Below are 16,102 nucleotides of genomic sequence, written 5' to 3'. Positions count from 1 at the left end.
TAGCCAGAAGCTAATTAGCTAAGAAACTAAGAATTAGCCTGGCAGCATGGCTAATATCGGGAGTTAACAGAAAATCTCTGGAAAGCAGTTCTTCTCAAAGCTAGAGTCAAGGACACTAAGTAAAGAGGTTTTAAGGGAGTTGGCCACATCAACAGTTTGAACTCAAAACCAAAAGATTAAATTGGGGACCAAAATAAAAACTTGAGCCCTAAAGAGGGGCCATTTACAAGCAGTAACTAAGATGTACTTAAATCATTAACTTCATCAGCAGCATAATACCAATGTTTTAAGTCTCAACTGAAGGAAAAGAAAACTGAAATTTGTGAAATAACCCCAGATGCACATTGTATCCATACCACTACTAACTATGCACTAACATGGTATGCTGAAACACGTTAATAAGATGGACAACAAGGCTACCACCAAGGTAATCAGAGAAGACAGTGGGACAGGAGCAAGAGCCTAAAAGATAGCAGTAGAAAAAAGTTCTCATAACTACCATTAAATCATTTAGACAGTGTCAGTGAAAGGAAAATATATGCTCACCCAGAAAATGAGATCAACTAGGTTACTGGCCACTAGTACCTGTTACATTCTCAAATTCAAAGAAAACTCTGTAGGTTGTTGACCTTTGTCTGCTGGGATGTTACAGTCACTGGTCAACTGGTACACAATACGGGAGTATTATGCCATCTTGAATTCTTTAAACATGGAATTGTTCTCTTCCCTAGAGAATTTCTATTATTATTTACAGTTAAATGTGTGGTAAGACCTCAGTGTCCTGATCCTTTGTCATGTCCTTCAGAATATTGGTGAATAAAGCAAATTCTAATAAATATGAGTTATTTATAATCCTAGGAATAGATTAAACTATAATATAATTATCAATAGACCACCTAAAATGAGATCATTCACTTTCATGAAATGAAATAACATACATAAAGCAATTACCACAGTGCCTAAGTGTTCAATAAATTATAGATATTAGAATTCTTGGGACTTCCCTGGTGGTCCAGAGGTTAAGACTCCGCACTCCCAATGCAGGGGGCCCAGGTTCGATCTCTGGTCAGGGAACTAAAATCCCACATACTACAACTAAGCCTACACACCGCAACTACTGAGCCCACAAGCCACAACCAGAGAAGCCCACGCACCGCAACGAAGACCCAGTATAGCCAAAAATAAATAAATAAATTAAAATGTTAAAAAAACTTTAAAAAAATAAATAAAAAGAATTCTTATTAGCAACTCCCCTCCCCCCAAAAAAGGTTGCAGAGACTCTTGAGTTATAAGGAAGCCTATAACCGATACCGTTGGTGCTCACATTACATTCCTTTGGCCCATTTTTCTTTTCAGTCACAGCTATAGAAGCTCAGACTCGGGTCATCATCCAGTATCCCACCTGAAGTGAACCCATTATGCCTGAGGGTCTTCAGGAGCACTAGTATAGCTCAGAGTACAGAAAAGCTAACACCTTCAACCAAAGGGAAATGAGAACCAGTAGATAAATGTTCAAGTCTTCCAGCTTTCAAATGGATAATACTGAAAGGCATTCTGTATGCTTAGGAGATTCCAGTGGAACCGAGCCTCTTAACTGCTTACTCACTGCAGCAATCTCAATTATCACCCTTTTCCTTCCTTCCCTGTCTCACTCCAGAGCTCCTCACTTCTAGTTCCTATGTCAACTCTCAAATAAACCACCTATACCCATGTCTTGGTCTCATACTCTTCTTTGGGAAATGCCAATCTAAGACAAAGCCCATGCACAAGATCCTAAGAAATGATCACCTATCCTTGGATTGAACACTTTTACCCTAACACATTCATCCTCAGAGCAGATGTTCCAAGGGCATACATCCTATTAAAGTGTAGAACTGCAGTCTTGGAGACTAGAAAAGAACTACAAGTATTTATTGAATGAGTGAGCAAACTTAGCAAGCAAAACCCCAGAGTTCTTTAAGAAAAAGGTAAGAGATCAGTCTATACAATATATACAAACATTATTTGTTCCCTAAAGATACTGCAATATAAAATATTTCTGGTTCTTGGGACTTCCCTGGTAGCGCAGTGGTTAAGAATCCGCCTGCCAATGCAGGGGACACGGGTTCGATCCCTGGTCCAGGAAGATCCCACATGTCGCAGAGCAACTAAGCCCGCGCGCCACAACTACTAAGCCTGCGCTCTAGAGCCCGCGCACCACAACTACTGAAGCCCGCGTGCCTAGAGCTTGTGCTCTGCAACAAGAGAAGCCACCGCAATGGGAAGCCCTTGCACAGCAACGAAGAGTAGCCCCCTCTCGCAGCAATTACAGAAAGCCCGCGCACAGCAATGAAGACCCAACGCAACCAAAAAATAAAAAATAAATGAATAAATAAAATATTCCTGGTTCTTAATTTTTGTTCAAGGGGCCCAGCTTTCATTACAACCGACTTCCAGAGTTTCTATAACCTATATGCATATGATACAACAGCATAAGTACAATTACAAACAATGACTATATCATAGTAAACCCTTAGTCTGTTTAATCTGACTCAATTGAGTATTCCCCCAAGATTTTTTTTTATAAATTTATTTATTTTTTATTTATTTTTGGCTGCATTGGGTCTTCGTTGCTGCGCGCAGACTTTCTCTAGTTGCGGCGAGCGGGGGGCTACTCTTCGTTGTGGTGCACGGGCTTCTCATTGTGGTGGCTTCTCTTGTTGCAGAGCACACGGGCTCCAGGTGTGTGGGCTTCAGTGGTTGTGGCATGCGGGGTCAGTAGTTGTGGCTCACGGGCTCTAGAGCGCAGGCTTAGTAGTTGTGGCATACGGGCTTAGTTGCTCCACAGCATGTGGGATCCTCCCGGACCAGGGCTTGAACCTGTGTCCCCTGCATTGGCAGGTGGGCTCTTAACCACTGTGTCACCAGGGAAGCCCTCCCCCAAGATTTTTAAAACTTGGTACCAAAGAAAGGGATTTTCAGTCCCTCCCTCATGATAAAGCTATGAGATATAAGCCTGAAAAAAACTTCAGTTTTTCAGTGTTAAATAGCTGAACACTATTGTGTTCCATCAGCTGTGATATCTGCCACATCAAAAAAAACAAGCTGAAGTAGTAGCTGACAAATGGCAGAGACAAATGAGAGAAAGCCTAGTAGCTTTCTAGCTCTGACCCCTGGGACCAGTTAGCAGTACCCTTGCCCTTTTCATTGCTTGATAATACCAACATAAACCAATTCCATCTTCTTGTCTATGCTAGTCGTTTGAGTTTCTAGGTTTCTGTCACTTGCAACTGAGAACGGTCTACACAAGAGCTAGTATAAACTAAACGTCGTATAAGATCTAATGCTCTCTATGGAAGGGCTACAAAGCCTGGGATCCATGAATCCCCTGGAAATGTAACTCTTGATTTTATATATTTGAGTGTATACATCTCTAGAAGGAAGTCACCAACACTTCCATCAGTTACTCAAAATAAATCTGACTCCTACACCCTCTCAAAGAAATTAAGATTTATTGGTTGGTGGTCTAAAACAGTGACTCAATGTATTTTTCTGCCCATTTACATGGGCAACAAATTTCCATCTTTTATTAAATGTCATAATTTTCAACCCAGGGCACATGTATTTTCTTTGAAACCCTTCCTCTGGCCCATTTCTAAGATTCTTCCTCCTACCACAGTTGAGAATCAACGGTTTAGAATCTGATTCTATGAAGAACTTTTTGGGGGTCACCTTTTAGATCTTTTAAATCTATTCAGATGTGATAAAATGCAAGAAATACTAGAATTTAGCTTTTAAATAATTCATCCTAGGCTGGCTGGCCCTGGTAAGATGTAGTAAGCACACTCTATCCTGTCTCTCCCACTGAATACAACCATAAATTCTGGACACAATGCTTGGAAAAGCTATTTGAACACTGAAAAGTAAATAGCAAGCAGATCAGGGAAGATTACCAGAATTCAAAGTATCACTCAACCAGAGACGAGTTTACCATATTTTTTCCCTCCAGTAGCCCTTGCCTGAACTTAATGCAACTGTAAACCTAGAAACGAGCACTTCTGGAGGAGAAGCATTCTGTCCCAAGAAGCTAGAAAGGGAACTAACAGAAATGTTTGAGTGGGAAATCACCCATTTTTTTCTCTTTTCTTTGTTTTCTCATGCACCAAGTGATAGGCAATCCTACGGCTTCCACACATGGAAACCTGCAAGAGCCAAGAACTAGAGGGAAGGAAACCTTCTTCTCCATTCATTGAAGTTGTGATTTTAAGAAGGTAGGACCAACACCTACTGCTTTTTTGGTTTTTTTCTCTCTCTGTCCTCCCATCCCTTAGCCCCTGATGCAAATGTAACTGTAGGACTGCACTACAGAACAAGGTAGCAAGAGCCACAAGTTTCTAGATGGAAACTAAAAAGGGAAACCCCATGGAATCGGGTCTTCAGAACATAATGGAATTAAACTAGAAATCAGAAACAGAAAGATGAGAGGAAAAATCTCCAAATTCTTGGAAATTAAAACATTTCTAAATAATCCATGCATCAAAAAGGAAGTCTGGAGGGAAATAAGATATTTTGAACCAAAAGATAATAAAATACAACATATCAAAATTTGTGGGATGGAACTAAAGCAATTCAAAAGAAAACAGAAGATGAAGAAGTCCTTCCTAGCTCATTTTATGAGTCCAGTATTATACCCTGATATCAAAACAAAAATAGAACAAAAAAAGAAAACTACAACCAATATCCTTCATAAATATAGATGTAAAAATCCTCAACAAAGTATTAGCAAATCAAACACAGAAGTATATAAAAAGAATTAACTAACACAACCAAGTGGGATTTATCCTGAGAATGCAAGGCTGCTTCAGTATTTGAAAAATCAACATAATTCAACATATTGACAGGCTAAAGAAGAAAAACCATAATAATATAACAATTGATACAGAGAAGGCATTAGATAAAATATAACATCCATTCATGATTAAAAACTATTAGCGGGGGCTTCCCTGGTGGCGCAGTGGCTGAGAATCTGCCTGCCAATGCAGGGGACACGGGTTCGAGCCCTGGTCTGGGAAGATCCCACATGCCGTGGAGCAACTAGGCCCGTGAGCCACAACTACTGAGCCTGCGCGTCTGGAGCCTGTGCTCCGCAACAAGAGAGGCCGCGATAGTGAGAGGCCGGCGCGTCGCGATGAAGAGTGGCCCCCGCTTGCCCCAACTAGAGAAAGCCCTCGCACAGAAATGAAGACACAGCCAAAATTAATTAATTAATTAATTAACAAAAAAAAAACTATTAGCAATCTAGGAGTAGAAACTTCCTCAATCTGCTAAAAGGCATTTTTACCAAAAAAATCTTTAGCTAACATTATATTTAACGGTGAAAAACTGAAAGCTTTCCCTTAAGATCAGTAAATGGCAAGAATGTCTACTGTCACCACCCTTGTTTAACACTTCTGGAAACCAAAAAGAAACAAAGGTATAGAGATTGGACAGAATAAATAAACTGTCCTTATTCACATACTACATGATTACCTACTTTAAAAATCCCCAAGAATCTACAAAATACATAAAAAACTAACAAATGAATATAGCAAGGTTGCCTGCAAAGTCAAACACACAAAAATCAGTCCTATTTCTATATATGGCAATGTACAATTACAAACTGAAATTTTAAAAACAAGGCTATTTACCATAGCTCCCCCAAATTGAGATATGTAGGCATAAATCTAACAGAACATACAGGATCTGCAGATTCAAAACTACGAAACACTGATGAAAGAAATCAATAAATAAATGAAGAGGCATCCACATATATGGACTGGAAGGCTCAGCACCGTAAAAATGACAACTCTCCTCAAATTAGTCTATAGATCTAAAACAACACCAACCAAAACCTCAGGTGGATTTACCAGAGACATGGATAAAAATGATTCTAAAATTTAGACAAAATGGCCAAGGAACTAGAATAGCTAAACAATTTTTGAAAAACAAGAATGAAATTGGAAGAATCACAACTCCTCAATTACAATACATTAACTATAAAGCTATAGTAATCAAGACTATGTGGTATTGGCAAACGGATTTAGATCAATGGAACAGACCCAGACAAATATAGTCAACTGATTACTGACAAAGGTCCCAAAGCAATTCAGTGGTAAAAGAATAGTCTTTACAATAAATGGTGTTGGAACAAATATACGTCCATATGCAAAAAAAAATTAAGCTCAACTTAAATCTCATACTTTATATAAAAATTCACTCAATATGGATCATAGATCTGAATAAAAAGATTTCAAAACTTCAAGAAGAAAACAGGAAAAAATCTTCATGTCCTGGGGTTAGGCAAAGAGTTCTTTGATATGACAACAAAAGTACAATCCATAAGAGAAAAAAACTGGTGAACTTTACCAATATTAAAAACTTTTACTCTCTGAAAGATACCATTAAAAGAATGAAAAGAAAAGCTACAGATGGGGAGAAAATATTTGCAAACTACATATCTAACAAAGGTCTTATATCCAGAATATTTTAAGAACTCTCAAAGCTCAACAATAAGAAAATAAACAACCCAACTTAAAAATTGGCAAAAGACATAACAGACACTTCACCTCAATATTATTAGCCATTAGGGAAATACATATTAAAACCATATGAGTTATCCATGATGGAAATGCAAATCAAAACCACCAGATACCACTTCATACTCACTAGGATGGTTATAATAAAGATGGTAATAACAAGTGTTGGCAAGATTGTGAAGCCAATGGAACCCTCATTCACTGCTGGTGGGAATGTAAAGTGGTGCAGACACTTTGGAAAGAGTCTGGCAGTTACTCAGAGGGCTAAACACAGAGTTATCATATTGTCCAGCAATTCAACTCCTCCATATATACCCAAAAGAATGAAAACCTGTGTCACGCAAAAACTTGTACACAAATGTTCACAGAACGTTATTCATACTAGCCAAAAAGTGAAAACAGCCCCACTATCCATCAACTTGTGGATAAAGTGTGATATGTCCATTCAATAGAACATTATTCATCAATAAAAAGGAATCAAGTATTGATACATGCTACAACTTGGTTAAACCTTGAAAACATTAAGAGAAGCCAGTCACAAAAGATCACATATGATTCTCTTTGTATGAAATGTCCAGAGTAGGCAAACCTAAAAGACAGAAAGCAGATTGGTGGTTGCCTAGGGCTAGGGGAAGGGAGAAACAGGGAGTGATAGCTAATGAGCACAGGATTTTTTTCTTGGAGTGATAGAAATGTTCTAAAATTGACTGTGAATGGTTGCAAAACTCTGTGAATATACTAAAAAACATCAAATCATACATTTTATATGAATGAATTATATGGTAATTATATCTCAATAAAGTTGTTATAAAAAACACAATGGGGGCTTCCCTGGTGGCGCAGTGGTTGAGAATCAGCCTGCTAATGCAGGGGACACGGGTTCGAGCCCTGGTCTGGGAAGATCTCACATGCCGCGGAGCAACTAGGCCCGTGAGCCACAACTACTGAGCCTGCGCGTCTGGAGCCTGTGCTCCGCAACAAGAGAGGCCGCGATAGTGAGAGGCCCGCGCACCGTGATGAAGAGTGGCCCCCGCTTGCCACAACTGGAGAAAGCCCTCGCACAGAAACGAAGACCCAACACAGCCAAAAAAATAATAATAATAAATAAATAAATAAAAACTGACGTTAGAAAGAATAAAGCTTGATTGTTAAAAAAAAAAAACACACATTATCGTTAGACACCAATTAAAATGGCTAAATTTAAAAATACTGACAATACCAATGTTAATAAGGATGCAGAGCAACTAAATTTCCATACATTGCTGCTGGAATAGCAAAATGGTATGATTACTCTGAAAAATAGTTTTGCAGTACCTTATAAAGTTGAAGTATATTACCTATGGCCCAGAAATCTCCCTCCTGGGTATCTACTCTAGAGAAATGAAATCATGTTTACATAAAATCCTGTACACAGGTGTTTAAAGTGGCTCTATTTACCACTGTCAAAAACTGGAAAAAATTGAAATGTTCTTCAACGGGTAAATGGATAAATAAACTATGGTATATCCAAACAATGGAATATGATTTAGCAATAAAGAGAATGAACTATTGATACACACAACTTAGAAGAATCTCAAAGGCATTATGTTAAGTGAAAGAAACCAATCGTCACAAGGTTGTATACCATATGGTTCCATTTATATTACAGTCTCAAAATTACAAAACTATGGAGATGAAGAAAAGATTATTTGTTGCCAGAGATTACAGGGGTAGGGAGGGACTCTTTTGGGGTGGAGTCTTTTGGGGTGAAGTCCTTTGGTATTCTGTACCCTGATTATTGAGATGGTTACACAAATCTATACGTTTGTTAAAATTCTAAAAACTGTTCACCAAAAGGAAAATAGTGGATTTTTCTTTATAATTTTAAAAATTAAAAAATGTTAAATCCAATTGAGAGTCAATGCTTTTCTTTAATTTGGTTTAAATTCACTAGACTACCACTTCTGATCATCTCATTTAGTTTAAAATACAGTATATAGTTCAAAGAAAGATACTGAAAAAATGAAATTCATCCTAAGGAGTACCAAGAGGTAATAAATCTGGTCATTAATTAGGGGTAAACAAACTAGACATGCTAAGCCTGGAGCGCAGACTCAGAAGGAGAATGACCAATGACAAATGTCTTCAATTATCTGAAGAGCTGACATGTGCACGAGAGTTAGAATTTTTCCATATAATATTAAAGAGAAACTTCATTTACCAGTGAGCCTAAAAATATAGAGGGTTTTCTAGGGCTACCAGTAATTCACCATATATTCCTCAACTGCTAGATAATCAAGAAGCAGGAAGTTCTGGAGATCCTTGCATTAAACAAAGGGTCAGACAGGATGATCCAAGAGTTTTCTTCCACCTCAAACATTACATGAATCTATGAATTATAACTTCTACAGTTAACCTACCAAAGTAGAAGACACCGAACATCTAAAAAGGTATCCCTTCCTGCCAAAATATCACCTTTCATTGCATAAAAATATTAAATAGCACTCTAAGTTCCAAATTTTTAAAAAGACCAAATAAATTCAAAATCTTAACAAAAGCCTTATTAAGACCCATTTTATTTCTCCAAATCTCATTTGTACTAAGGATATTAAAATTAAATTCAAATTACTAATGTCTAATTAAATCTAATTTCATTAGACTTAAAAGACAAAAGTTATAAATATAAATTTCATGCAAACTTCTATAAGTATATTGAAGAAATTTCTTGAAAAAGAAGTACTCTTTCCACACAAAGGATGGTAGTCCTCAAAAGAGCCAAAACATCTGTATTCACTTTAAAGCTCATCAAGACAGACTGACATTTTTAGGAGAAGCATATGGCTTGCTGAACAGTCATCTAGAACAGGATCTTTTGTCTAGTAAACCCTATTCAAGGACCATTTACTTATGTATGGAGTGGCTGAACAAAGAAAAGAACATATTTTTAAGTCCTAGAAAACACAAAGAAATAAACTCTTCATCTAGCTTTGTTAAGGATACAGCAAAACACATTAGAAAAGCAGCCAGATCTTTACTCTCAGAGACAGTGCTCTCAACATATGAAATAATTCTAAGAAATCACTGAAACAAAAGAACTCTAGAAAAGCTTTCTTAGAGAACTATATCCAGCCAAAGACCACCTCCCTAAAAAAGGTATTTCCATTTTAAAGGATAAAACACTTTCTTCTTAAAACTCTGAAGGGCAGAGTTCAACAGCTGCGCTATATTAAACCTGAGCCCTTCCAAAAGGAAGAACAAGAGTCTCTGGAGAGCGAGTAACATGGCCTGCTTTCTCCAAAATTATCAAAATGCCTGCTTTGCCTCAAAGGAAAGTTTCTCCAAGAAAAAGCCTCTATACTATACATGGGTGAAAAACAAAACTTAGATTAGGAAAACATGCAAAAATAGAAGCATTTGTTTCTGGAAATCTCCTCCACCTAAGGCAAAATGCATTTTGAAGTCCTTCAAGACATAGCATGGAAACTATTAAACAAAAAAAACCAAAAACAGTAGTTTTCAGCCCTAGCTTCCCTTCAGAATCACTATAGAGCTAGGTCTCAACGTAAATTTACTGAACCAATATATACTGGGACCAAGGCATCTGAATTATTTATGCACACAGCAAGTGATTTTGATGCACAGCAAGGGTTAAAAACAACTGAACTGGAGCATGATCCCATAGAGGAAAAATTAAGTCTAGTGAGTAAAGACAAGAAGGAAAGGTCACATTTGAGCAACTAACTAGTTCTAAAGAACCTAAGGTTGTATACACCTACTAAAATACTCAGTAACAAACAGAGAATTTGAAACAGAAATTCTGAATTGTTCTCATGCCATTACTTAAAGGACAAAAGTCTTAGAATAGTTTGCTAAAATATCCAAATATTTAGATGAAAGTTGTTATGAAGAATGTGATCACTGCAAAGGTTCCATCAGGGTCTCTGGATACTGCAAACTGAAAAAAAGAAAAGTTATAATAAGAGCTCATGTATTATATGTATTATCTGTCAACCTTTAAAAAGTTCAAGGCTTTAATCACAACAAAGTAAATTTCAGCCATTATCAAAGCTTTATTAAGCCTACTTCATTTTACACAAAATTCTACCAGGTTTTACTTGCTTGGTATTCAAATCCATGATAAACGAAAAGTGGCAGTGAAACTGCTAAAGGGGAGCAGACCAGTCAAGGAAGGATACAAAAACACTATTAAAAAGTAGACACAAGAACTCAGAAAGCACAGCAGACACTTGATAGTTTTTAAAGGCAGCAGAATACAGTAACTCTATTTCCTAATGATCACTAGAGTAAAGAAAAAGAAAAATATGTTCAGTATACCTTGTTTAATACATACCTTACATGTATTTTGTTTAAGAGGGTAAGAAAGTATAATAATCAAGTTACCTATACAAAGTCTCTCATCAAAAATAATTACAAAATTGAGGGGAAAAAATCCTTACCACAAAAATAACCACAAAAAACCCTAATTCCTCAATTGGAGACTCTAGCTGTACAAAAGGAACAATGGAATTAAAGTAAAGAGCATCAGATAGTCTTTTAAATAAAGAATATACCTTGAGGGGAGGGACAGACTGGGAGTTTGGGACTGACATGTACACACTGCTATATTTAAAATAGATAACCAACAAGGACCTACTGTATAGCACAGGGAACTCTGCCCAATATTCTGTAATAACCTAAATGGGAAAAGAATTTGAAAAAGAATAGATATATGTATAACTGAATCACTTTGCTATACACCTGAAACTAATAGAACATTGTTAAACAACTATACTCCAACATAAAATAAAATATATATATATATATACCTTGCTAAAAGGAAAACAGAGAAGACACTGAGGTTTTAATTTACTATTATCAGACATAATATTTCTCTCTGCAAAAGTCAACATATTCCTTTAAATTGCTAAGTCAGACTATTTCCTAGTAATGTAAACTTAAAATCTGTTTCTTTGTCTAAAAAATGAGAATAAAAACATGTGAGTTGTAGGATTACTGTGAGAAATGGGATAACAAAGGTAACGTCCTTGGCACAGTGGCTAATACACAGTGAGAAATAAATGTTAGCTGCCATTATTAATTTGTACTCAGAATAAACATCATAAAAATGATTCTCAATGTTCACCAAAGGATATATTTTAGAAGCTTTTCCATTTGAAATGGTCTTATTCTGCATTCACCCCACACCCAGAGACCTCTCTAAAATGTATTATACAGGAATCAAGTTGCCCCATCTTTCTTCATTAAGTCCCATGTATTATCAACTTTTAAAAACTTCATGTAAAGTAGCTTGCACACAGCAAGTCTAATAATCACATTTAGTTACTATTATTCCTAAAGAGCTCTCATGTTCTGTGAGTACCCTTTCTCAAATTAAATTCATTTCTACCTCTGTTTTAAATTTGAAAACAAAAGAGGAATCAGGACACTTGTCAAAGAAGTGCTTGAGTACAAAACAAAATCTATTTAGGGACTTCCCTGGTGGCGCAGTGGTTAAGAATCCGCCTGCCAATGCAGGGGGCACAGGTTCAATACCTGGTCCAGGAAGATCCCACATGCCGCAGAGCAACTAAGCCCATGCGCCACAACTACTGAGCCTGTGCTCTAGAGCCCATGAGCCACAACTACTGAGCCCACATGCCACAACTAGAGAGCCCACACGCTACAACTACAGAGCCCATGCCCTCTGGAGCCCGTGCGCCACAACTAGAGAGAAGCCCATGCACCACAACTAGAGAGAAGCCCATGCACCACAACTAGAGAGAAGCCCGTGCACCACAACTAGAGAGGAGCAAGCCCACGTGCCGCAATGAAAGATCCCCCGTGCCACAACTAAGACCCGATGCAGCCAAAAATAAATAAATAAATAATTCAAAAAAAAAAAAAGGCGGGGAGAGGAGATGGTCCCCTTGAAAAAAAAAAAAATTCATTGGTCAAAACAAGTCACTTGGCCAATGGGGTGGTGATGTATAATCCTGTCACAGGGAATGGAAATTAATATTATAAATAATAATACCATCTACCACGATATCCACCATCGAGACTAAAGAAAAGAAAAATATTCAGGCTATTCAAACCAATAATAAAATCAGCATTTATTTAGGTAAGGTTTACTATGTGCCAAGACATTATTCTAATATTTACTAGTGTTAAAATATTTAAATCAACAAAGATGTCTGCTACTGATGAAAACAGACCAACTAATTATGGGTATTTTTTAATGAGGAAAATAAGCAAAACAATGAAACCTATTAGAAAACACATTAGAAACACTGAAAGCTCACAGAATGTGGCTTTGATATGTTCCAGACAGCAAAAAGTAGCTGCCCTTCAGAGGAATTTGTTTATCCAACTTATCTGAAGCAGAAGCCAACCTACTGATTTTAAATGTCCTAAATGTTTTTCAAATTAGGGCTGAGACAGTTTCTTAGCAAGGTGTAATACACACAGAACTCTTATCAAACTTAGTGCCTCTTACTCATTGAAGGTTCCTGCAGACTCATATTCATACTGGCTTATCTAACGCTGAAAAAGGAAACATAGCAACAAAATACAGCCAGAGACTGGAGCACAATATAGGCCTCACAAAAAGGTCCCATACACTCAGTCCCCACCAGTATTAATTAACACCCTCTGAAGACCCTAAGGAGCTATATTTGAGGTAAACCCAAGACAGTCCAATTGAGAAGTGATAGAACAGGGCTAGGTGAGACAAGTATGCATGAATAGGTTAAAGAAAACAAAAACAAAAACACTGTATCAAATATCCTGAGTCCCAAGTATTGCTATTTTGAAATAGAGTGCCATTTTATCTGATTTTAGATTAATATCCTAAATAGTTAAACTTACCCTGGACAATCCCTTAGGAAAGTCAGGGAAAGTAAGAATAAATGTAGGCTATATATCCGGGGTTGTCCCCGCTCTCCTTCAGCCCAGGGAAGTAAGAAGCTCGTGGAAACAGACTCACTCTAAAGCAGGATCTCAGCAACTAGATCAGCTGAATCAACTACACTGTTTAAACAATTTTTCCTCTTTCTTGTGTGTACACATTGTTGGGTTTTTTGGTTTGCTCTTTGGTTTTTTACTGATATACTAAAGTTAAATTCATATAAGTTAATGTAGCAGTTAACTGCTTCTTTCCTTCTGCCGATAGTTCCTTTTCTTCAATATTTATATTTGTTCACTACTCCCTTCCTTATCAAGGGCCTTACTGATTCTATCCCCCTTCATTTCACTCAAGTGATCTGAAATGTCACATCATTTGCAAATATTTCCTAAGCAATACAATAAAATGAATTTTAGATGCAGATGTCCCCATTAATTGGTTCTCTTTCCACGCTCTACCTTTTCAGATCCTCATTACTCTCAAAACATAATGTGAAGAGAGTGCTTAAGGACGAAAAGCAAATAATATCTAAGAGAGAAGTGCCATAAATTTCTCTCAAGGTGAAGTGAACAACCTAAGCTCTTTGGGTAAAAAAGGTGGTAAAGAAAGCAAATAAATGTATCGTTTCACTTGAGCTTAAAATTTGTTTTCCTTGGCTTTTAAAGTCTGAAACAAAGGTCATCTTACATGATTTAAAATTTTATTTTCAAATCTCTTTTAACACATTTGCAAGCAGAAACTCTTTAAATGTGGATAAGTAGTACTAATTACCGAAGTTTCCAAAATCTAGTATTTTAACTTCGACAACTATAAATTGCTAACAAAATGGCTGTGACTTAGACATACATCCATGTTTTGATTAGCCATGGACCCTTCAAATTTGTTCTCAGTTCTAGGAATACCATGAACTTCTCGGGAATGCAAAATTAATGCCCATAGTATCTAGGAGAATAAGAACTAACCTTGGTCACCTCTATTCTAGACCTAAGTCAACCAGTGGAGTATCTTACCTTAGAGAAATACTCATGTGTAGAACAGTTAACTGTTGTACAGACTTACCTTTCCCCAATCTTAGCATTCTTATTTTTCAATGACACTATATTATGTATACATCGCTCTATTATTGCCTTCAAGACTTTTCATAAACCACTGACATCATCTTTCCCATCCATCATCCACTATTTAAAACCTTAATAAAACCTACCTCCAAAAATCCTTTCTAATTAACTCTAGTTCTAACTCTCTGTATTCCCTTTATGTTTAATATAACACTAAACTAATTAGCGTTTCACTAAACCCTCTCTTCAATTTTTAACCACTCCCATTCCTCCCACCCCTTCACATCTGTCCATCCAGTCCTTCCATCGCTGTTCTAAGCACTCATGTAGAAGATACTGAACATAAGCCCTGGTTAGTATTTATACTAACAAGCTGTGAAGATAGCAATGAAACAAAATAATTCTTCGCAGACAAAAATGCTAGAATGTGTGTGTGCGCGCGCGTGCGCGCTCATGCTGTTGTGTTAGTACTATAATGAAGTCAGGAAAATTCAGAAAAATAGGGAAATGGAGGGTTAAGTAACGCAGTCGAAAAAGAAATCACCATCACAAAAATGCTTCAAGGCAAAACAATGAACGACAACAATCTCTGAATTACTGTATTACTGTGAGGCTTTAATAAAATTCTGGATGGGAAAACTCCCGGCATTACCACCAGTCTTTTAAGAATTACTTTCCAGTACTACTAGTAGTGATATTTTTACTAACGTTGAATTCCAACCAAGTTTTCCTCCCAAGCAGCCTGATAAATAAAACATTCAGTGCAGAAACCCAATCAATATCACCTAAAGCCGTGGAAGGGGAGGGAGTGATTTAACCCTCCAGTAAAGACTGGAGTGATGGGCAAACAGGTAAAAAATGGAGGGGTGCGGAAAGTGGGGAGAAAAATGAGTGAGACTCCGCCCCCTCTCTCTGAGGGCTCGGCTCGTAGCTCAGGAGACAGCCCCACTCCACATACCCCTCACAGCAGCAGTCCAAGTTTCCAAGAAACCAGAGGTACTCCTCCCCCCTCCCCGCATTCACGCCCCCGCTGGCCTGGCCAAGCTTCCCCAGGTCGCAGCTAGTCCCAAATCCGCCCGCCCTCTCCCGAGGAAAGGGTCAGCAGAGGACGTTTTCCCGAGGCCTTCTCCGGGACCCAGCAGCAGAGACCTCCGCAAAAGTGGAGAGACCCGAGAAGCTTGAAGAAGCCTCACAATGCTGTTACCTGGTCGGAACCTTGGAAACGGAAACGGCAGCTACAGCCGCTGCCCTTCTCCCCCGCAACGCTTGCCTCAGCACCACTGACATTGAGACCGCCGCCATCTTGCTGCAGGCAAACAGTAGGACGGATCACCGCAAGGGACAAACTTCCTTCGTTTTCAAGCCAATGGAACCGCAATGCAACGGAGTAGGGTTTTTTGGGTTAATTTTATCCTTGTTTGGTGTTTTGTTAAATAATGGAGTTTAGAAAAGAGGTGAAACGTTTGGTTGAAAGAGATAAGAAGGAAAGTGGACGGAAGAAAAATGCAGAAGTGCATTAAGTGTAAAGATCATCCTCATAAAGTAAAATCCTTTTTTGTTGTTAAGGACTGGTTACTTAGCAGTTAATGAAGAGACCAAAAGAAAAC

At 37.8% G+C, this 16,102-nt stretch overlaps 1 protein-coding gene across 1 annotated transcript in view; it reads right to left on the bottom strand.

Moving 5' to 3' along the window:
* The window catches only part of NDUFS4 (NADH:ubiquinone oxidoreductase subunit S4), a 114,583-nt gene extending 98,781 nt beyond the window's left edge, over nucleotides 1-15,802 (bottom strand). Inside the window, exon 1 of the mRNA XM_061187780.1 lies at nucleotides 15,700-15,802. Within this exon, the coding sequence (XP_061043763.1) occupies nucleotides 15,700-15,797 (98 nt within the window). The 5' untranslated portion in view covers nucleotides 15,798-15,802. The remainder of the gene's footprint in view (nucleotides 1-15,699) is intronic.
* Nucleotides 15,803-16,102: the final 300 nt, after the last annotated feature.

The sequence above is a fragment of the Eubalaena glacialis genome, chromosome 4 (assembly GCF_028564815.1).
Source record: "Eubalaena glacialis isolate mEubGla1 chromosome 4, mEubGla1.1.hap2.+ XY, whole genome shotgun sequence".
Lineage (NCBI taxonomy): Eukaryota > Metazoa > Chordata > Mammalia > Artiodactyla > Balaenidae > Eubalaena > Eubalaena glacialis.
The sequence above is the reverse complement of the archived record's forward strand: the minus strand, read 5'-3'. Positions and strand labels throughout refer to the sequence as shown.